Source organism: Triticum aestivum, chromosome 4B, assembly GCF_018294505.1.
Source record: "Triticum aestivum cultivar Chinese Spring chromosome 4B, IWGSC CS RefSeq v2.1, whole genome shotgun sequence".
NCBI lineage: Eukaryota > Viridiplantae > Streptophyta > Magnoliopsida > Poales > Poaceae > Triticum > Triticum aestivum.
Window position 1 is genome coordinate 662,818,339 of NC_057804.1, and position 23,501 is coordinate 662,841,839.

Sequence of the window (23,501 nt, forward strand, 5' to 3'; positions counted from 1 at the left end):
AAGCAAACGCAAAAGAAAAAAGGAAAAAAAAGAGAAACGCGTGCGACAACAGTATAGTAGCACATTTTTATGAGCTAAATATGAAATGATTTGCAAGCTTGGCAAGAAGCAAACGCAGCAGCAAACATAAATCGTATGTGACAACATCAATTTAGCACACACATATTTATCGCCAATCGTGTGCGCCGTTTCCAGTGTCGCACATGGGTCTTAAACCGTGTGTGTGTTCACGGCTCATCCTCACCAATCACTAGAGACGGTTAAGCAAATCGTGCGCAACGTCTAAAACAGGCCGTGTGTGATGCCCCGATCTGTAGTATCTTGTTGGTCCCGGCGATCTGTAGTAGAGGCCTTTATCGCAAAAAAAGGCAGGACAACTGAGATAATAAAATTTTTAACTCCACTGTGGCAGCACATAAGTGTGTTGGAGCTCCACACTAGCAGCAAGTGGAGACATTTCATTTGCCCCCTTCCAAATAAAGGTTGATCAGGTAGAGCTCGGCACAGGGTCTGCCCATATCAATTACTAGATAGGAAGTGCGGCCAGCCGCACCCACTTAGTCGTAGCAAACCCGGTAAAAAAAAAATAACCTAAGATGGAAATGTAGATTGGGCAAAGAGATAGAAAAGCGTAATTATGAAAAATACAGCATTACTCAAAGATTAAAGAGATAGTAGATACTTATCAAAATTCCAACTTGATTCGGTCATATCCAGGCTGGTAAACCAATATATATATGTTACACAGGATGCAAAGGTCCATACCATGAAAGTTCATTACATGTCATTGATGCATTTCCTATAATATGTACCATGATACACCAAAAGCTTCAAAGTTTGGTACAACATCATAATAATAAGTTCTTTCACATCCTTCCAAGATATACGTCAAATATACAATGGGAAATTAATTCAAATAGTCAAAAGATGCCTTGACACTGACATATAATCAAGGAATTGTACAAAAAAAATTACACTTAAATAATTCGAATCAACAAAACAAAAGATTCAAGAAAGATCAACATAGAAAACTGGGCTTTGCTCTAAAGGATAAAGGTGCCAGAAACATATACATACTGTCCAGATCGACAGATATACTGAATTTTCTCTTCTCTAATATGAGATCTTCTATGTACCATAATCTCCAACAGAAATATGGACATAAATAAACGCCTCTTGTCTCAGTAAATAGATTGAATAGCACACACATACTTGCAACTCGTGATCTGCATGACAGCACAAAAAACACAAACAAATGAAGGCAATGAGACCATGAATCATGGGCAAGCTACTGCATGACAACTGCAAGCAACCACAACATCAAATTCAGGCCATGTAGGTTGTTGTAACACACAATGCTAATAGCGAGGGGAGTGACATTTATAGATGATACCGACATCGAAGGTAAACAGAGCAACCCAACTGTTAATTCTGTTGTTGGACAAAAACCTAAGAAAGTTGTATCTACACAGATTGATTAGAAAACAAGAGAGGAACTTTAAATAGAAGATGTGAGAGAATGAAGCAAATGCCATACTTGAAGATCTTTGCAGAAAGATATTGTCCAATTTGGGAACTACACATGTAGCATTGAGAAGGCGTCCATAACTACATCATCATTTATCTAAAATAAGGCGACATGCTTTGTTCAACACACATAGTTTAGTAGTAAGTACAAAAAAGAGAAAAGCATATGTGTATTTTAGAGCCGGAAGGATTGTAAGAAACATAAGTACTATTTGCAGATTATTATTCAAAAGCTAGAAAATAATCTCAAGAGCTAAACAGAGTTGGTCTCACTTAGTATCTAGGATTAGAACCTCGGGCTTATGACAGTGGCGGAATCAGTCATTCTGATGGCACAATTGGGCTGAATCGATGCACGACAACATGTAAAAAATTGCAAAGACTTTAGTTATTCCCTGCTAGCTATTACATGTTCATTAGAGCTATTAGATATATCAGCTGAAAGTGGAAGATGATGTAAAAAGATGGGACTGAATCAACACAAGAAAACATGTAAAAAGTTCAGTGTTGGTCAGTCGAATCACGTAGTACATTATGCTTCCACTTTCAGGTTTACATAACTTGAAAGATAACCTCAACTTAAAATCTAGAACATGACTTGTATGATTAGTAAAGATTCTCATTGGAAAACACATGTCTCGGAAAGGTAACGTCAACTTAATATCAAGAACACGACTTGTAGGATTAGTAAGGAATCGCATTGGAAATCTCAGCAGACTAATAGGATACTTATATTTTCCCACCAATAAAAGAAGTTCCTCTAGATAAATAAATCATACAACAGTGGCAAATAATGTAGTAACAGTTTAGTGGCATTTCAAGACCAATTGCAATAACAGTAGTTTGATATCTTAAATGGTAGGGCCGCAATAAAATAAGCTGATTTTTATGATCAAGTGTATGATGAGAGAAATACAGAATGGCATGGATGGCTTTGGTACTCAGATGCGGTGCTGCTTATCCCTTTTGTTGTAGACACTTAAGACGGAAACCATCTGCAAGAGAATAAAAATAAAAATAATTAGAGTGCAATACCAAAGGGCATGGGCATTGTTGCAGATTGGCAATCAAAATCTCAAGCACTAAAATAAGTCGGTGTCTCTTTGATTTAGCTGTACTGGAAGGAAACTGACCTCCCAAAGAGCAAATTATCAGTGCAATACCAAAGGGCATGGGCATTGTTGCAGATTGGCAATCAAAATCTCAAGTACTAAAATAAGTCGGTGTCTCTTTGATTTAGCTGTACTTGAAGGAAACTGACCTCCCAAGGAGCAAATTATCAAAAACGTGCATGTCCATAGTATATCTATCAGTGACAGAAACTCATATATTAAGACCTCTTAAAGACGCAACCACGTACACATACTTGATCTAGAACATTCACAGTTTGTAGTTTCAATGACAACAACTCATATATTCAGTTCACACTTTAGTCATTCAGCAAAAAAATCATTGCAGTGTCCCAGGAACACACTGAATCTTGTCGTACAGATCATTAGATGCAAATGCCATGAAGATGATCAAAAGGCACATCAGAAGCTCAGGCTAGAGCTCCATTTCTTTAGGCAGTGTTTTCCTCCGTCTGTGCTGCGGTTGTTGGTTGGGGGAGAGAGGGAGAGGTGAACATGTAGGTGTGGAGATGAAGCCGGAATTGCAGGCACCACAACTCTGACCATCTCCAGGGCATCCGGCATACCTAGCAGCGGCTCCCCGTCGGCGAACGAAGCTGAGATACGGAGAGAGCCACTTTGGGCCTGTATGCGCTGGTCGCCATCTAGCCGCGCGAGAGATGAGCCGCGCTCCTCCTACCGGGTGCACGCATCGGCGGCGCCAGGGGTATTCATGTGAATTCCTCTCCTGGCGCTCGAGCATCTCTTGACGGGAGCACGATGGCGACAGCGCCGCGGATGGATGGACACCGCGGAAAGCTCGGCAACCTTTCATCTCTGTGGCCGGCGCTCAGCCCTGCCTAGCCTCGACGCGGAGGAGGAGATAGCCGGCGGCGGAGGCGGCGGAGGCGGCACGCGACCCAAAGCAGACTCCTACTCCGTTTCTAGGGTTAGGCGTTGGGGGAGGGGAACGGCATGATGGGGACATGGGTGGGAGGAGGAAGTCAGACGGCGACGGGGAATGAGGCTGTGGTGGCGGCGCTAGGGCCGGGGAAGAGGAGAGGACGGCGCCTGAGGAGAAGGGAGGAGGCGCCTGAGGAAGAGGGAGGAAGAGGCGAGGCTGGGAGGGTGGCGGCGCGAGGGGGACGGGAGGAGGGGCGTCTAGAGTTATCCCCACGGGAGCAGGCACTTTTTATACCCCATGACGCGAAATGACGAAAATGCCCTCGGCGGGGCACGAGATTTACGTGCGGTGGCACGAACATCTCTATACTGTTCATTGCTACAGGGTCATCGATCCGATCCGACGGCCGATGCTCTCTAGCGGCTAGATCCGATGGACCAGAACGCATCAAGCAAACGAATCGGACGACCAGAATCGCCTGAGCTCTGAGGAGGCGCGGCAGTGACTGTCATCCTTATTTCTCGATACGCGTATAGCCACGGGGTAATTACCGGGTATAACCAATGACCAAAGCATGAAAGCATTAAAAAAAATTGGAAATCCTTATGTGTAGAAGTGCATGCTCTAGCCAATGCAACTAAAAGACCGATCAGATGGAAAAGACTAGGTAGCACATTATACGTCAACAATCCCCCTCACGCATGGCTCCCTCAGGTCTAAACGTGGACCGAAAATGGGCTGCAATTTAATTGCGCCAGCCGGGTCTTGAACTCAAGACCTCTTGGCTCCGATACCATGTACTTTCACTCCAACATGCCCTGTGTCTGCACGTTGATCTTCCACTCCAACGTGCCTCCTCGGTTCTGGCCGGACGCCCTTGCGGCCTGCCCCCGCTTCCGCTGCCCACGTCATATAGCTCCAAACGAGCATAGACATGAGGGAGAGTGTTGGAGTATAATGTCCGTCCCTCTCCACAAATCGGTCTGATGGATGAACTAGTTATGTGCATAAACTTACAACAAAGAGATTCAGGGTTCACAACCCAGTAAACGTAATAAATAATTGCGGCCTGCCCCCGCTTCCGCTGCCCACGTCATATAGCTCAAAAGGAGTATAGACATGAGGGGGAATGTTGGAATATAATGTCCGGCCCTCTCTCTCAGATCGGTCTTTTGGTTGCATTGGCTAGAGCACATACTTCTACTGCTCAAAATGAAAGTCACAGCAGTTTGGGTGCGGGAAAGAACCCAAATAATAATACAATGGAGTGCTCAAAATTGTGCTTATTCTGGTAGAAAACCATGCGGTAGGATTCAATAGTAGACGAACCACCCACACAATGTATGCATTCATTCATGGGTAGACTTCAATGATGGATCGATGTCCCACTGGAGTGAACTTATAGTCCCCAAATCCTGCTTCAACGAACATCTTCTTCCACTGCTGCTCGTCTCGTTCGACCCCATCGATGCCCATCATCATGATATCAAATAGAACTTGCGTCTCCTTAAGAATAACATTCTGTGACGCCCCAGAATCTACCACGCCATCGAAGATTATCACCTTCCCTCCAGCTGGTATAGCTTCCTTGCACCGCCGTAGTACCTTGACGGCATCTTCGTCTCGCCATATGCATAGAATCCACTGAGAAGGAACGAACGACAACACATATAGTAGGTACGTACGTACGTATATGTAATTCAATTGAATGAACAAATGGCATAGTATAATGTCCTACTGTAGTGTACCTTGAGAAGGATAGCGTCGGCTGGTGGTACATACTCAAACACATCGCCAGCAACATACTGGACGTCGTGGCTGGTAGGTGCGCCAACAATCACGTGTGGGAGGTCTAGCACGGTGCACTTGACGTGTGGGAGGGCCTTTGCGATTGCTGCGGCTGCGGCACCAAGGGCACCGCCCGCGTCAACAAGCGAGCTCACCCCCTTAAAAATGTCCATGTGCTCTTTCAGGACTACCTCCATGACGAGGTTGGTGTCGGCGACCATGGCGGCCTGGAATATGCCACATGCGCCCTTCTTGGCTTTCATCTTCGATGGTGTGCAGCCATGCGTCACCTCAAATAGTGTCATGGCTGACGCCCGCTCGTCGGTGAACCACTCTTTTATATCGAAGAGCATGGTCAGCTTCAGCAGTTCGACAAGCAGAGGCACCATGGGAGACAGGTTGCACATGCTCTCGCCGCCTTCGACAAGGATGCTGGAGACAAGAGTGAGCTTGTACCTGGCATCATCGTCGTAGCCTTCGACAGAGCAGATGCCAGTGACGGTGAGCGCGTGCATGAGCCGACGGAGGTGGGAGTACTTGCTCTGGTGGATCCCGGTTTGGGTGGCAATGTCAGACAATGTCGCCAGACCGCCGTGGCGATGGATGGTATCCGGGATGCCTAGTTCCGTGGCAGCCCTGAGCACCACAGACTTCACGTACCCCAAGGAGTGGTGGTAGAGCTCAAGTTGAGCTTGGATCAAGCCCTCTGTGGCTGTGCTTATCGCATTTTTGTGTTGCATTCCTGACGCCATGATTTGTGTTGTGTGTCAAAAGCTCCCTTACTCATAAGGGTTCTTATAGACGTGTGTGCATGGGAGGAGGCAGGATTGAAAATTAGTGGGGGCCAAAGCTAATATATTTCAATTAGGGAGGCCAACAAAGCTAACTCTTCTAAAAAGTTCTGTCTAAATTGGCCTTAACTAAAAAGAAAATCAGGTTTACAATTTCATAGGAGGAGCCAGCAGGGCCCCCCTTGCTCTGCCATTGGTCTGGGGTTTCCTTCGAGCCTTCTCCATGCTAATTCCTTCCGCTAGCGTGGAGTCTGTCTACAACTCTACATGCATGGAATCTCCCCGCAGACACAAAGTTTGCTTCTTTTTTTCCATTTCGACTTGGACTCTATCTAAATGTAAGAACTATAAGTTCTATGAACGTTTTTAAATTATAAGGAACATCCCATTTAGTAGCCTCTCTCCTCCAATTAATGTATGACCTAACTTTTCTCTATCTTTTTCATGCACGTGAGACCATTGAACGTGCACTGATTAATAGTGAATAGTAATTTTTTATATTCGCGAATTAGCCGTTCTGTCTTATAATCTCTAACAGAGGGAGTAGTGGAGTAGCTAGTTCTAGTTCGTCAACACTTTGGTGTATCTTTCTTTCTACTTTTAATTGCTAGCCGTATAATATAGTGGTTCCTGCAACAATATATTTTTCCGATCACAAAACTGCTTGCCGAGCGAATTACTTTTTTATTACAAAAACTAAACTATGCTAGCTCATGCGCGACTGAATTTGCTTCGCGAAAACAATGAAAAAAGATGACCTTTCCTATTGACGTTGATAAATCTATGCACTTTGCCGAGCGAATTACTAGTGCGATGGACGGGTGGGGCGTGGCTTGCCGTAATCTACTGGGTAAGATATGGCCATTTGATAACGCCTGGACTCAACGCCTCGTGGTTGCCTGGGCCCTTTTTTTGCCTCCCGGGAGATTTTCTCCACGGGACCAGGCTGAGTAAAAACGTGGACTGAGTCTGGTTGTGCCCTTCGTTTGGTCTCCCGTATGGATCTCGGTGCAAAACAATACACGGGATTTGGTTCACATCTCGCACCGCGTGGCATTTGAGCATTTGTGGTTACCCAAATATGCTTAGCTAAATCCCTCTTAATCTTCTCAACCGTGCTCCGATTCGAAAAAAGTTCTACATGAAAATGGTTCGCCTCGTTGTTGCTACTCTAATGTGGGCATCGATTTGAAGTTTCGTCTAGTATTTGAATCTCTATTTTGTATTCCCTTTTGTAGCTTGTTCAATGAAATTTGTCAAATTCTTCGCACACGGTCAACCGTTTGAAATTTTCGTCGAGGAGTAGCTTCATCTCGTCGTTCCCCACAAGTTTCAGGTTGCAAGTTTTTCATTTTGACGTTCATAGACAAGTACAACTACAGGTCCTTACGGTGTATTAGGGAGGTGTAGATGTACTCGTCTACGTATGTCAAAGTAGAAAACTTGCAACACGAAAATTGTGTGAAAATGCAAGATGAAGCTACTCCTCGAAGGAAATTTCAAATAGTCGACCGTGTGCGAGGAATTTGACAAAATTCGTTCAAACAAGCTGCAAACATGAATACGAGTTAGAGGTTCAAATACTTAAAACTTCAAATCGATGGCCACATCACATTACCAATGTCAAGGCACACCATTTTGATGTAGAGCTTTTTTTGAATCGATGCATGTTAAGAGGGAACGCCTCTGTGCCAAAACACGTACATGCTTGCACGCGTGGGGAAGAGAGCATGAAGCTTCAAGCAGCAACTAGCCAGGCTCGCTGGAAATGGCCGAATCAAACATTTCCAACGGGCGTGGCTGAGAAGTGCTTTAAAGCGTGTGCGCGCCAGAATTTCAGTGCGAGCCAGCAGGTCAAACGGGCCATAATTCGACTGCAACAGTGCGAGAAGAGGCCTTCCGGGCAACCAAACACGTTCTTATTGTGCGCATGACTTAGACCATCTCTAGTAGTCCCTTTAAAAGGGAGAAATCTGTAAAATTCCGGCGAGCTTAAGGGTTTAGGCCCAGTTTTCGTGTAGAACAGAGCCCTTATATTGAGCGCGGCCCGTAAATGAGATACAGGCCACCGTAAATCGGAACCCTCGGCCGGTATTTATTCCGCTCGAGCGGTAGTTTGAGTTTTAGAACCCTAGTCCCTCCGCCACCTCCGCCCCTAGTTCCCTGCCGTCGGTCAAAACTCCAGCCGCGTCCCGACGCCGATTCGCTCCGCCGCAGCCGACATGGCAGCGAAGACAAGGTCCACCATGCCGGGGCGAGCCCGTGGAGGCCTTAGCGGCGCCTCCGCAGGCCCCAACGCATCGGCCGGCCACCGCGTTATCTCCGCCGATGAGAGGCTCCAGCTGAGCCGCTCGGAGGGAGCGCGCAAGCGCTCCGCCAGCCTCAAGCGCAAGTGGGCCTGCCTTGCATGGTTCTCCTCCAGCGGCGAGGGGTCCTCGCCCATGAAGGCCGCCCTATCCTTGCCGGAGGTGAAGGTGGAGCCCGTCGAGGTGGAGCCCACCAAGCGCGCCCTGATCGAGCACGGCGCGGACGGGGTCAGCGTCACCGAGCTCAATTACGTTGCGGAGGAAGAGCTCGAGCGCGTCATGGCGCACAGCTCTGGGAGCAGAGTGGCCGCTACGCCAAGGCGGCCGCCGAGGAGCGCCGCCACAAAGAGGAGGTAAATGACTACCTCCCCCGGCATGGCATGGCGCCCGAGCAAGACCTACGCCTACTCCAGGAGGAGTGGAAGCTCGAGGTGGCTCGGCAGGCTGAGATGTTCGTCGACCTCGTCTCCGACGAGGATTGAGAAGCCGACTACTGGCTCGGGCCACATTTTGTAAAATTTGGCTTCCCTCACTAGGAGAAACAAGGGCATTAGCCCTGGGACGGGATGGCCTCTAGCCCCGGCTACGCACCTGGGACATCTGAATCTGGACTAGAGCCCCTCACCCCTCGAGTCCCTGTTCAGTTATGAGCCGGGACAAAAGAGTCCGCCACGTGGCCGCTACAGGAGCGCGTGGTCGAGGACCTCTAGTCCCGGTTGGTAATACGACCCGGGACTAACTATTTTGTGAATTTTTTTTCTCATTTTGGGGTTTAGGGTTATGTTTCCCATATTTTATTCATTTTGGGGTTTAGGGTTTATGTTTCCCATTTCGGGGTTTGGGGTTTAGGTTTATGTTTTCATTTATTCTCAATTATTTTAACTCTAATCATTCTTAATTTCTCACTTCTAGTGACACTTTCCAGTCGGCCACCCATCCTCAGACTGCTCCATCCCCAGCACGCTTAACTTCTTAGTTCGTTCCCTATGAGCTTCCAAATGTTGCTGGAATTCAGCAGTTTAGATGATGAGAATGCTTGCAGTTGAAAAGTTTATTATAAGGACTGAATTAGACAATAACACAATACAGTTACCAGTATATTATAAAGAATACATAATGGTTACCATTTTGACAACAAGATTGACAAAGACATTCATAATCCTTCTCGTAATAAAAATCGTTGCTGAATTTATTGCCAAATGCCAAGAGAAATACAAATCAGAAGTTGAACCTATATTTCAGATATGACCAAGCAAAATCGAACATCACCTAAAGATTTCCAAACCATTCAGAAATGAACAGAAGCATCTCAGTTCACTTAGACGAGCTGACACTGATCCATCGGCTATAGCCTACAGCTTCCGACAAGTCTTCACTGTCACGTGAAGGCGTCGAGGAGGACGTCAGCAATTGATCAGAATAAAGCTTGCATGTGTCCCCGCACTTCCTCTCGCACCTCTTATTCCTCTCGCCCCGCACCTCCAATCCTCTCGTTCCTCTTATTCCACGCGGCTGCTGCGGGCAAAGCCGCGTGGCTGCCAAGGACGGGGCGGCGGGGAGGTCCTTCTGTCCAGATATGCCTCCGGTGGTAGGTCGCGGATCTGCAGCGGCTCGTGCTCGACACTGCGAGGATGGGACGGATCTGGCCGGATCCTATCCTGAGCAGGCGTCGGGTCGGTGTTGCTGCTAGATCTCTCGTGGCACCTATGCATGGGGGCCAAGGTGGAGGTAGCACCTGCGCCCGGTGTTCTGCCGTTGGTCGCGCCCACGGTGGCCATGGCGGCGTCCCTAGTCATGTGGCGGCGGTGCTAGCCCCATGCATGGACGCCGGGAACGGGCAGGTTCTCTAGTAATGGTGGGCATGGCGGCGGTCACGGATTTCGATCCCACCCAGATCAATCGTCGGTTCCTCAGGTGTATGGCCGGCAGCGCGATGAGGGGTCAAGTGAGGAGCTTGAGGATCTCTGTCGGAGTACCAACGGCATCATGCGTATCCATGGCGAGGCTCCGCGTTGTTCCAGCCAGCCGCAGGATCGGGACGACGCGGCTTCCGGTTAAAATCACGCCTGACTGCGGTCCTGGCGGATGATGGCGGTGTCTCTGACGTCATTTTCTTCTCAAGGAATCGTCGTTGAAGGTCACATCCACTCGATCGTGTGTCTACCGGATCTGGGTCTACCGGATCGGACGATGACGGCGCCTTCGGTGTCGTTCTCCCTCCCGGGGCATCGTTTTGGAGCAGGAGCTAGATGGAGGGGGCAAGAGGAGGAGCGGTGTTACATCTACCGCAAGGCCGACAACAGATCCCGACAGCATGGCGCTGCGGAATTTCGCCGACGAGCGCGAGTGGATGGATACGTGCAGGATGGTGGCTTTGTCTGGCGCCATGGTGGCGTGGACGGCAGCCTGGCAAGGTCGGTGTGTCATTACATACTCTGGAGATTGATCGGTGGAAGACGACGGCGACGGCCTCTGAGAGTGCACCAGATCGGTGTGTGAGCTAGTCCTGGTATTGTGACTAGGCTAGGGCATCCGGTTTTAGATGTTTGGCTTTGGTGTGATGTCTATTTGATATTAGGCTCGGACATTCATCACCTCTTAATCAAGGGATAGGAGTAGCGACAATTGTTGCCAAAATGGTGACTTCAGTTTTACTGATGTATTACTTTATAAGGTCACTGTGAATAATTAATAAAATGGTTGCATGCATCGGTCAAATGCAGAGTTTTAGGGTATATCCTCCTTTACTTAAAAAAGTAATTCATCAAAATAATGTCGACCATCGCGGTCGTTGTTGCCCCTGTCCGTCTTGTCGTCGAGCCGAGGTCGACATTGCCATCACGAGAGACCTTCAAGGGGGTCATCCGAGCCCTATTGCCATCACCGGCCTTCTGATTAAGATTTAGGCTTCCGAGCAATCGAGAAGGGGCTGTGGCAAGGCAATGAAGAGACCATGAGCCCACGATTTAGGGCAGATAGAGGAGTTGAGTCTTGGGTTGGGGACCGTAGACTAGGATTCGAGGACATGTTTGCATAAAGGGACGGTTGTTTAGTTCATAAGCGGGTGGCTAAATGCAAATATTCAACGTGTTGGATACGAAGCACATGATTTAGATCGTTTGGTGGAGAACGCAAAGGATACACGATGCAGGGGGATGCAATAAATATGTTGCCTATAATTTTAGTTTATTCTTTTGAGGATTTGTTGCCTATTATATATCCGGTAAAAGAAGGAAAGGTGGATATTATTGCTTCGTGGGCCGCAATGGGACTGGGCTGTGTGACGGATGGGCCGCTATTATATAACCACGCGGGGTTGCCTATCTAGGGTTCCAGTTTCCCATCGCTCCCAAAACCCAAATGGAGGTCCCCCAATCCCGCCGCCGCACTAGGCACTCCCCACCGCCGCCGCCACTGGCACAAGGTTGTACGGGAGGAGATGACCTCATCAGCACGCTCTCGGACGACATGCTCCTCCAGATCCTCACGCGCCTCGGCTGCGCTCGTGCCGCCGCACGAACCAGCATCCTCGCGCGCCGGTGGCGCAGCCTCTGGATCCATCTTCCCGGACTCATCTTCCGCGACGTCCCGTCCGGCAAGGTCCAGGCGGCGCTCACCCGCGTGTCGCGTCGCCATGCACGTATGTCCATCTAAGCCCTCGACATCCGTTTCGCGAGGAGTGTGCCGCCGGAGGTTGCCAGGCATGACGAAGCGCCACCTCCATCGAGTTGGACACATACTTCATCCAGATCCAGCCGCCGGACAACCAGAACCTTCCTGCGCTCGAGAGGCTCTCTCTCTCCGGAAACATTATCAACATTGGCGCCTGTCTCAACCAGTGCCCGCGCCTGCGCGTGCTCAGGGTCACCTTCCATGGGGTCACGCCTATCTTGCTCGAAGAGTCGCTCACCGCACTAGAAGCTGCTTTGGCGCTTGGACTCACGGTGTCCCTCTTACGCATCGAACTCGATCTCTATAATGGGGCACACACTGCTGATGGAGCTCAATTTGCCTCCCTTCTCCATGTTGCAGCAAGGGTCTCTCCACAAGAGCTAGTCCTTGTTAATAGCTTCAACGAATATTTTACTACCGAGCTGTCGTGCTTTCCCCGCACGAACTCGATCGAGATGTGGTTGTGCTTGATGGGGTCACGCCTATCTCTTCACATAGGTGACAGAAGATAAATTCTTGGCACTTGAGAGGTTGTCCCTCCAATGCTACCGTTGCACCGTCCTCGATCAGGACACCATTGTTGCCCATTGTCCACGCTTACGCGTGCTCAAGGTGAACGCAGATAGATCTGCACAAGTTGTTACAATCTGCTCAACATCGTTGCAGGAGCTTGAGCTTAGTATCGATGAAGGGCAATGTGAGGGTATCGACATAGGGACTCCACTGCTTACGCAACTGAAGCTCAGTTTTGATGCTGGCTCGGACATCAACGTGTCCATCTGGGTGCAATGGTGGAGAAGGTCTCCTATTGGTTTTCATATAAAATGTTGTCCCTTACGTTTGGTTTTTTGGTCACTTCAGAGCGTGAGGGTCGATACTATAGAGAACTACAAATACAAAGATGAAGGGCTCACCAAGGAAGGGAAAGATGCATGTTCGGAGCCCCCTCGTGTTCATGTCATATGTTTGCAAATATCTGCGCGGGTATGTCTCTTGTTCAACCTATATTTTCACGTGTTTCACTATTTTTGAATTACCTAGATTTTTTTCTCAAATAATATTTTATCAGTTAGATGTTATTTAGGATATGTCCTTTTGGTGGCTTTCCATTTCCCATTTGCTTCATATTATCTCTTTATCCTTGATCCTAGGAGGCATAGATTGTTCTCTTGGATATTGGAGATACCTGAACCACCAAACTCTTTCTTCCTATAGACATGTCTCCAGTTAGCTAAATGCAGTTTACTAAGACCTTCAAAGTCATTCAACAGAAAATGAGTCATCTATGTATTGATTAATTCATAATTAGGAAAATTGATAAAAGGTATATATTGATAGTAGGTAGGCAACCATGATTTAATATTAATCTTCCATTGGAAGAGAACAGCTTTCCTCTCCAGCCGGCTATTCTCTCAATAATGTTGTCCATCAAGGGTAGAATGCCTTCTCTCCGCAATTTATCATAACGAAGAGGGATTCTTAAGAATTTAGTAGGGAAGTTGCTTTTTTTGCAACCTAAAGCTTCTGCATATTCCTTGGTATCTCTTCGGACATGTTTATCGAATTAGTGCACTTTTGCCGTAGTTAATTTTCATGCAAAATATATGTTCAAAGAAGGACATCACCATTTTAAATTTTACAGTTTTGTCCAGATCCTTTTGTAGGAAAAGGATTGTGGCATCAACATATTGGAGGCACATGAACCCTCCATGGAAAACTGCAAGGCACAAACCAATAATCAAATCACTAAAGACAACTTTAGCAAGCATCATAGATAGAAAATATACTACTATATTGAAGAGGAGAGGTGAAAGGGGTTCCCCTTGTCTGACGCCCAGACTGGTGGTGAATATATCACAGGGCCACAACCATTAATATTCACTCCTACAAACCTAACCCTAGTAATAGCATGTATCCAGGATACCCATTCATCACCAGAGCATCTAAAATTTATTAATCCATGTACTAAACCTTGGTTAATAAAATCAATTGCCTTCTCATAATCTAGTTTGCAAACTAGCCCTTCCGCATTATTGGAATGTAAAAAATGCAGCACTTCATGTAGTCACCACACTTTCGTATATGAATATACCTATAAGAAAGGTAGAGTGATTACTTCCTATGCCTCTTTGTAATGTATCACTAATACTATTAGTTAAAACCTTAATAATATTCTTTTACACTACAACTGAGTAAACTAATGGGCCTGAACTTCTTCATGGAAGTGACATCAACATCCTTTGGAATGAAAGCTAGAAAAGCAAATTCAACCTAGAAAACTGTCAAATATCTTAATCATATCATAATTGATTAGATTCCAAAATTGTTCATAGAAAAAGAAAGGTAGCCATTTAGGTCGTGGAGCCCATCAGCATAAGAATCAAACACTTCTTTTTTAATTTCCTCCCCAATAAAAAGGATTGCAGCAAATCGTTTGTAGCATTAGAGGCTCTCTCTTCTATAGTGATGAAATGTTTATTGAGAGTAAATCATTTTCTACCCTTTGCTTTGAAAAGATCTTTATTAAAATTACTAGCTAGATCGAGGAGGTATAAAATTTCAGTGAGAGGGTAATTAGGGCCATCCAAAGAGTGAACTAATGTTTTCCTCCTTCTGTGCTTGGCCACTGCATGAAAATATGCAGTGTTCCTAACACCCTCTTTAATTTCTCTAGCCCTAGACCTCTCCTAAGCTCTAGTCTACTCTTTCAACCAGTGGTTTCCATTTATAGGTGAATCTCTTTCATTCTATTTGTTCTTGCTCCAAAGATCTCAACAATTTCTGATTTACTAACCAATTTATCATAATCCTCCATAAGTATCTTCTTGAGTTTTCTCAACTCAACCTGTGTATTGGCACTCCACCCTTTTGTAGTCTTTCCAAGTTTTCAAATTTTCTCTTTCCAAGACTCAATGGATTACCCACCTATGGAAGGAGTATTCCATATTTTCTCTACTAGATATTTAATATCTTCCATAAGGAGACACGTGTTCTCAAATTTATAGATTGTAGTTCTAGCTTATTTACTACTACCAGAATCCCATACTTTGGGAGTGTTGTTACTTCCCATTCTTGGAAGGGCATTACAATAATCTAAAGGGAAAATATCTAGGTCAGTATCACGAAACATCCTATGTATAGTGGACATAATAATCCGAACCTCGTTATTAGTGCAAGTATATTTCCTAGAGGAAAGCTTAATTTATAGTGAACTCCATATATCCACCCAAGTATTGAAGTTATCTCTCCATCTATGGTTGATGATCCCATTGCTCTTATATGATTAACTCTAACCAGGTCAAAAATCACCCCCAATTAGAGTAGGAGTTTGAATATATATATAAATAATGAATGAAGCTAGGAGCACTAGTGCAAAACCGGCCTTTAGTGCCGGTTTGTGACGGCCTTTAGTGTCGGTTCGCCAACCGGCACTAAAGAGTGGGGACTAAAGGTCCCCCCCTTTAGTACCGGTTCGTCACGAACCGGCGCTAAAGTGCAAACACATGGCACGAGCCAGGACCGTGTGTGCATAGGTCTTTAGTACCGATTGGTAACACCAACTGGTACTAAATGTTTGGGTGTTTTTTTTTAATTTCTGTTTGAATTTTGTGTTTACAATTTGGCTTTATTTTCCATTTAATTCTTTTTTGTTTGCTGGTATTTCACGATACTACAAATTGTACATGTTATGCATATATATAAATAGATTTTCTTGTACATAGAACCACACACACACACACACATATATATATATATATATAATATCATCGAATGTCTCACAGCCAACACCATTAACTATTCACACATACACATGTATATACATATACAATTTCTCCTACATGTTGCCTTGGTGCCTTCGAAGCATGCACGATGACAAGTGGTTCATGGAGGCGGTAGCGGGTAATAGTATTCTCCTTTGGTATCTATGACCTCGTCGAGCAAAAATCCGGCTATTTCCTCTTGAAGTGCTAGTATGCGCTCCTCAGGTAGGAGCTTATCCCGCACCTCTCTGAACTGTTAAGAAGGAGATCAATATGCATGTGTATTAGTTGTGTTACAAGATATCGATAATGGTGTGAATAGAGTTCTGACAACGTATCCATTCCTGTCTTTGAGATCTGCTCCTTTCGGACGCCGTCATGCGAATGTTCTCGCAAACGTAGAATGCACACAGATCATTCCCCGGCGCCTGCTTCAGGGCCTTTACGAGAATGGAATTGAATCAGATAATGATTAATCAAGCATGATAATTAATTAATGGTATTGAAACAAGAATTAAAGAGATGGCTAGCTAGCTAGTACTACTTAATTACTTACCCTTGGTCGATGCCAAAACAACTTTTTTGGCCAATTGCCTGAAGTCACCTTGATGAACTTTCCCCAAGCCCTGCCCGCCGGCAAAGAAAATCAATAAAGGGGTTATTAAAAAGTTCATATCAGGAAATGACGAACTAATAATAGGCCGAGATATAGTTAATAATGATTGAAATTACCTGTTGACTATCCCTTTCATGATGGTGTAGTCTTTATCTTCTTTAAGTAGCGAGTCGAGTACTTCGACTGTTGCTTTGTCAACTTTAATGACTAACAAGATCCAGTAAAAACTGCATGCGCACACGTTTGCATGTCTTAATTAAGCAGGCATGTGCATAAAATTAATCAACTATATATCGTAAACCGTATACACTTAGTTATTAACACCTAGCTAGCTAGTAAGCAAAAACAGAATTTGTATTTACTCACGTGAAGTTGTAAGGAAGTAGTATATCTTCATTGGTATTGAGGCACTTCAAGAACTCTAGCATGCTTTCCTCTACACCTGCTTTAGAAGTTGCAAGATTCCATGTGTACTCATTAATGGTATTTGGGTCAACGAACCCAATGCCATAGCGTCCAGATTTTTTCATTTCATACATCTTCATCCTGCATATAATACCACAGAAAAGAATATATAATGAGGATAATTACATGTAATGATTGATCAAAAATTACAGAAAAAAATCACTTACAAACAATAGCAACTGACGAGAGATTTGTCGAGTGCGTCTTGATTGTATAACTGATATAGTTCTGAATACTCAACGCATAGAGCTTTCTCATGGTAATAATGCTCCTTCTTGACATTCACCATGAGGGACTCTCGATTGGAAATCTTGGTAATGTTCATGTACCATTGATGCAATTCATACATTCTCGTTGGGAGGTTCTTGACCTTGTCTAGGTGGACCAAAGGTTTGCCCCGGGCATATTTCCATTTTATTCCCTCCTCTCTAAGCGGAGACATGGGCTCAATTTCGAGGAGTTGTTCAACAGAGATCTTGAGCATTTCAGCCTGCATTATATGCTCCTCCGTTATTACCACATCGCCTAGCTGGGGAACTTTAACGGTTTGCCCACAATAATACTGGGCGCGCGGCCTCCTCTCATGTGTTGTTGTTGGCACAACAAGCGGGGGGATCGATTGCGCTGCCTGTTCTCCCAGCTGGGAAACGGTTTTCCCGCATTTTTTGCCCGCTGCTTGTTGGCTCGAGCTTGAGCTCGCTTCCTTCTTTAGCCGTTCTCGATGTAGTTTCCTGATTTGGCGCTCATAGTCCGAGACAACAGGCTTGGGAGCTGGTTCTCTAGCCATATGAATGAAGTGGTCAATTACTTTCTCAGGCACTTTCTCCTTTGGCGGCGATGCCGGTTTCGGTCCAAAATGGGCGTCCACTTGGGCCTGCACTATGGCTGCGTTTTGCTCCTTAGTCATGTCGTAAGGCCTCTGAGGAAGAGGAGCGAGGCTTGGACCATATTTATATTGCTTGTCTCCGCCTGTACTTCCTGAACTACCTCGACTCGTACCGCTACGCACCATAGCTATGGCATGTCTCTTCTGCGATTGCTGAGACGGCGGCGACGGCTGACGTGGCTGAGTTGGACTAGGAGAAGTGGCCTGACGATGTGCCGGACTTGAAGCAGGAGGTGTGGCCTGACACGGTGCCGGACTTGAAACCGGAGAAGTGGCATGACGCTGTGTCGGACTTGAAATCGGAGGAGTCGGCTCATGCGTTCGGGGACTTGGAGGAGGTGGCGGACTTCGAGGAGGAGTCGCCCATGCGTTCGTGGACTTGGAGGAGCGGGAGTCTGCTGACTCGGTGGCGGAGTCGGCAGACGACGCGGTGTCAGTGGACTTCGAAAGATGACGCAATCCTTTCTTCATAGAGTGATACGATGTATGGCCTCTCCCAGTGTGCGCTCGTCTTCACCTTCAGGAATGTCAAGCTGTAGCCCCGAATATGGGTCCACCACTTCATCAACCATGACACGAGCATAGCCCTCTTGAATCGGGATGCAATGGAAGGTTGCTTCGGGGGTAACTGGAAAAGCAACGCCGTCCGCTACCTTCATGGATATGTTCTTCATTTTGGAGTGTAGGTCACAGTTAGTGTTCTCTATGATGTCATCCACAGGGTATGTATCCAGCAGTGTGTCGCCCGGGGCAGAACCAACGCTGCTTCTCGGCATGGATGGGACGGTGCTATCCAATGCTGGACGATCATCCTCTTGCTGCTGCCGCTGCTGAGACCCCCTTTCCTGGCTAAGTGAGTCGATCTGCTGCTGCTGCTGGAATTTGAGTGCCAGGTCCGCGTGCCTTGCTTCTAGGCCTTGAAGGCGTTCTGCGTCCTGCTTCCTCTGCTCCTCCTCCAGCTTCCTTTTCTTCTCCTCCTCCATCTTCCTTCTTGCACGGGTCCTGTAGTCCTCGTTCCATTCTGAAAAGCCCTCATACCAGGGAATAATGCCCTTGCCTCGTGTTCTTCCAGGGTGTTCAGGATTTCCCAGGGCGCGCATAAGCTCGTCGTTCTCTCTGTTGGGCGTGAACACCCCCTTTCGAGCTTCTTCTATTGCGTCAATTATTTTTTGTTCGGCTCCTTTTAGACTTGCCTTCCGCGAAACTTCGCCTGTCTTCGGGTCCAACGCCCCCCCATGCGCATAGAACCAAGTTCTGCACCTGGGGGGCCAGTTCCTAGTAACCGGTGTGACCCCTGCATCCTCCATCTCTTGCTCAGACTTATCCCACTTAGGCAATCCCACCGCGTAGCCACCTAGACCCAGCCTATGGAACTACGTCTTTTTTGCGGCATTTGCCTTGTTTTTCATTGACCGTTCCTTAGCTAATTCTGAATCCTTGAAGGTCATGAAATCATCGCAGTGCTCTCTTTGCTTCTCCAGTGTTCCCGTGAATTCTGGAGTCTTCCTTTCATTAGCGAGGTAGTTGGCCCATACAGTTTTCTTGTGGGTGTTGAATGCAATTGCCATCTTCTTAAGAGCAGTGCCCTTGACTTTCTCCACATCTGCTTTAGTGAAATGATCTGGTAGGGTGAAATGTTCCATCAGAGATTTCCAAAGGACTTTTTTGGCTCTGCCGTTGACCCAAGTAACACCTGGACGTTTAGTCTTTGGCTCTTTCCATTCTTGAATGGAGATCGGGAGTTTGTCCTTCACAAGAACTCCGCACTGACGAGTCCACTTGTTCGCAATGTTCTTAGGCGTGAGGGGTTCACCACTAGGTTTGATGGATTCGATGTTGTACTTTACACCATCCTTCAACAATCTGCCTGGGCCTCGCTTTGTCCTGCTGTCTGTAGAAGCAGATTTGCTCGATCCAGAGGGCTGAAAGAAGAATGATCGATTCGTTAATATATCTTCAATAAAAACATGTGATGATCACCATGATGCCTGCTTATATAATATACCTCGCCGGTAGTCTTTGTTATTTGAAGATCAGCATTGTCTGTGTCATCATAATCATAATCATAGTTCATGACTTCATCAGCTCGGTCGTCGAGATCGAATATCTTTTCATCACCCTCTCCGGTATTGTTCAGATATTGGGAGCCGTCATCTGCTTCATTCAGATCATCTAGCCTGTTAGGGCTGCGTATGATGTCGAACAATTCCTCTTCTCTCTCTCTGCCGGTATTGTCCGCCATAGCTTTTACTTAACTAATACAGAAGAAATATAAAACAATTTAATTAGTATTCAAATTACAATGCATGGATGCAATCAATAAGGAAAAACTGAATCTCGAATACATCGTCTTAATATATATAATCTCGAATACATCATCGTCTTAATATATATAATCTCGAATACATCGTCTTGAATATTATATATCGAATACATCACTGGCTAGGTACCTACAGAAGAATCTAGGGCGCCAATCGCGGTTCCTGGGGCGCGGGCGGTGCACACCCAAAGAGAAGGAACCATCACAGGATCATATCTCCGGTCAACTGCCCAAAGAACCCGCCAAGTAGTGGAGAACCTGACGTCGTCCTTAGCAGCCATGTAGCGATGGACGTGCTCATCTTCCTCCCTGAAACGGCGACGCACCACCTCCGGCGGGGCCGACAGCCTCTGCACCGAATGTGGTCCACGCAAACGCCACCAAAGAAGATCAGGGTCAACGACGGGACCCGAGGTCGGGTTCCTCACCAAGCGGCGCGCCCCTCCAGGTAGCACCTCCCAGTGCCAGCCCGACGGAGCCCAGTCCCGGACATGGGTCCTTTAAAGCAGGACGTCATCGCGAACGGGTCAACGGCGAGGATGCGGGCCGGGCATATTGTCGAGAACAAATACTATATGCCCGCAAAAAGTAACATTTTTTAAATGATTTGATTGTGATAACTAAAATTCTATATATATGCAAATTCTAACAATTTGACATTAATCTAATTCATCTAACTAAAACTAATTCAAAAATTTCCTGATTATATAACTAACATTTCTATAACAATTCTAATATTTATATAACTAAAAAACAGAAAAATTGCTAACACTTCTATAAATATTTCTATAACTTAAAAACAGAAAACATTTATAACATTTCTATATAACTAACAATTCTAATATTTATATAACTAAAAAACAGAAAAATTGCTAACATTTCTATAAATATTTCTATAACTAAAAAACAGAAAACATTTATAACATTTCTAATATTTATATTACTAAAAAACAAAAAAATTGCTAACATTTCTATAAATATTTCTATAACTAAAAAACAGAAAACATTTATAACATTTCTATATAACTAACATTTCTAATATTTATATTACTAAAAACAGAAAAATTGCTAACATTTCTATAAATATTTCTATAACTAAAAAACAGAAAACATTTATAACATTTCTATATAACTAACATTTCTAATATTTATATCAGGTGTGTGTGTAGTGTGTGTGTGTGTGTGTGTATGTGTGTGTGTGTGTAGTGTGTGTGTGTGGACAACTGGACATGGTGGCCGGGGCGAGCTCATCGGCGAGGCGACGACGGGGCGGCGACAACGAGGCGGGGCGGCGACGACGGGGCGACGGGACGGGGCGGCGACGACGGGACGTGGCGGTGACGACGGGGCGACGGGACAGGGCAGCAACGACGGGGCGGCCGGGGCGTGGCGACGGGGACGGCGGGGACGACGGGGACGGCGGGGACGACGGGGACGGGCACGGCCGGGGTCGGCGACGAGGGGTGGGGGCGGCGACGTCGACGGGGATGGCATCGATCGGGGCAGGGCGACGCGACGGAGGAAGGAAACAGAGGGAAAGTGAAATTTTTTCAAGTGTTGTATATATAGGATGGACCTTTAGTACCGATTGGTGGCACCAACCGGTACTAAAGGTCTGTTTTGGCCAGCCCAAGCGGCGGGAAGCACCCACCCTTTAGTACCCGGTCGTGGCACCAACCGGTACTAAAGACCCACCGTTTAGTACCGGTTGGTGCCACGACCCGGTACTAAAGGGGGTGCGCTGGCGCAGTGCAGTGCGGCAAGTTTAGTCCCATCTCGCTTGCCGAGGGGCTACCGCACTGGTTTATAAGCCCCAGTGCGGTAGCTCTCTCGAGCTCCTCTCCTAAGCAGGCCTATTGGGCCTACCTGTTCTCTTCTGCCTAGTGGGCCTACTAGGCCTTTGCGAGCCTGCATCCTGGCCCAACAAAAGGTTGGGTTCCTAGTCGTATGCAGGCCGCTTTGGCCTAGTAGGCGGGCTTTTTTATTTTCTTAATTTTTTTCGCTTTATTTATTTTTGTTTTATTTATTTTTGAGTTGTTTTTTGCTGTATTTAGAGTTTATTTGTGAATATTTTTGCTTTAGGTACAAAAAATTACAAACTTTCTGTTAGTGCCGGTAGTTTTCAAATTTGAATAGTTTAAATTTTGAATTATTTAAAATTTGTGTGAATGAATAGTTTGTGAATAACTTAACTTTGGAAAAAGATTTTTTAGTGATTCTTTTTTATTATGTTTAATATTAGTGTGTTTTATCATTATGTTCAATTTGCTAATGCTTATGTTATTTAAAAAATGAAATGCCTTTGTAACAGTTGAGTTTTCGTCGGAAACCCTGATACTTCGAAAGAGATTGTCCATTTTGTACACGAAGTGCATCCAGTTTTTGCCGTAACCCTCTCTACTTTTGTTTGCACATAAAATTTCTTCGCGTTTCAAATGCCAAAACACATAACTACCCTAACTATTACAGAGATTCCCTCCTGGGTCTGAAACACAGAAGAAAGTGATGATAGTGAAGCCGATCACATCCCAGATCTTTGGGTGTGAAACTTTTTCTTCGCGTGTGTCCCTTTGCGCCGTAGCCATGGAAAATCTTCATCATTTAACTGGATGCTCGGGTCAATATTCACTGTGAATGGAGGAATTTCATCAAACTTTTCATAATCTTCTGACATGTCTGTCTTGTCATCCACTCCCAGGATGTTTCTTTTTCCTGAAAGAACTATGTGGCGCTTTGACTCTTCGTATGATCCATTCGCTTCCTTATCTTTTCTTTTTCTCGGCCTGGTAGACTTGTCTTTCACATAAAAAACCTGTGCCACATCATTGGCTACGACGAATGGTTGGTCTGCATACGCAAGATTGTTGAGATCCACTATTGTCATTCCGTAATGCGTGTCTTCCGTTACCCCGCCTCGTGTCATATTGACCCATTTGCACCGAAATAAAGGGACCTTCAAATCACCTCCATAGTTAAGTTCCCATATGTCCACTATGTAATCATAATATGTTTCCTTTCCCGTGTTGGTTGTTGCATCAAAGCGGACACCACTGTTTTGGTTGGTGCTCTTCTTATCTTGGGCGATCGTGTAAAATGTATTCCCATTTATCTGGTACCCTTTGAAAGTCATTATATTCGAATGTAACTGGACAGGGTACAGGTCATCTTGAATATCTCCATCATGTATGGCACGTTTCTGCAACCAACCGGCGAAAGTCCTCGTTTGTTCACGTGTAATCCAATCGTCAGACTTCTCCGGGTGTTTGGAGTGTAGAAAATTCTTGTGTTCCTCCATGTACGGAGCCACCAAGGCGGAATTCTGTAGAACTGTGTAGTGTGCTTCAGTGAGAGAATGC

At 45.8% G+C, this 23,501-nt stretch overlaps 1 protein-coding gene and 1 long non-coding RNA gene across 2 annotated transcripts; both read right to left on the minus strand.

Moving 5' to 3' along the window:
• Nucleotides 1–857: 857 nt before the first annotated feature.
• LOC123089761 (uncharacterized) lies at nt 858–3,769 on the minus strand. Its single transcript, XR_006442374.1, has 3 exons — nt 2,661–3,769; nt 1,538–2,522; nt 858–1,226 (listed from the first exon to the last, which is right to left on the minus strand). It is a non-coding gene; the product is annotated as an uncharacterized lncRNA (long non-coding RNA).
• Nucleotides 3,770–4,893: 1,124 nt separating this feature from the next.
• On the minus strand, nt 4,894–6,080 carry LOC123090408 (acetylserotonin O-methyltransferase 3-like). Its single transcript, XM_044511726.1, has 2 exons — nt 5,289–6,080; nt 4,894–5,184 (listed from the first exon to the last, which is right to left on the minus strand). The coding sequence occupies exons 1-2, from the start codon at nt 6,078–6,080 to the stop codon at nt 4,894–4,896; spliced, it is 1,083 nt and encodes a 360-aa protein (XP_044367661.1).
• Between the last annotated feature and the right edge of the window lie 17,421 nt (nt 6,081–23,501).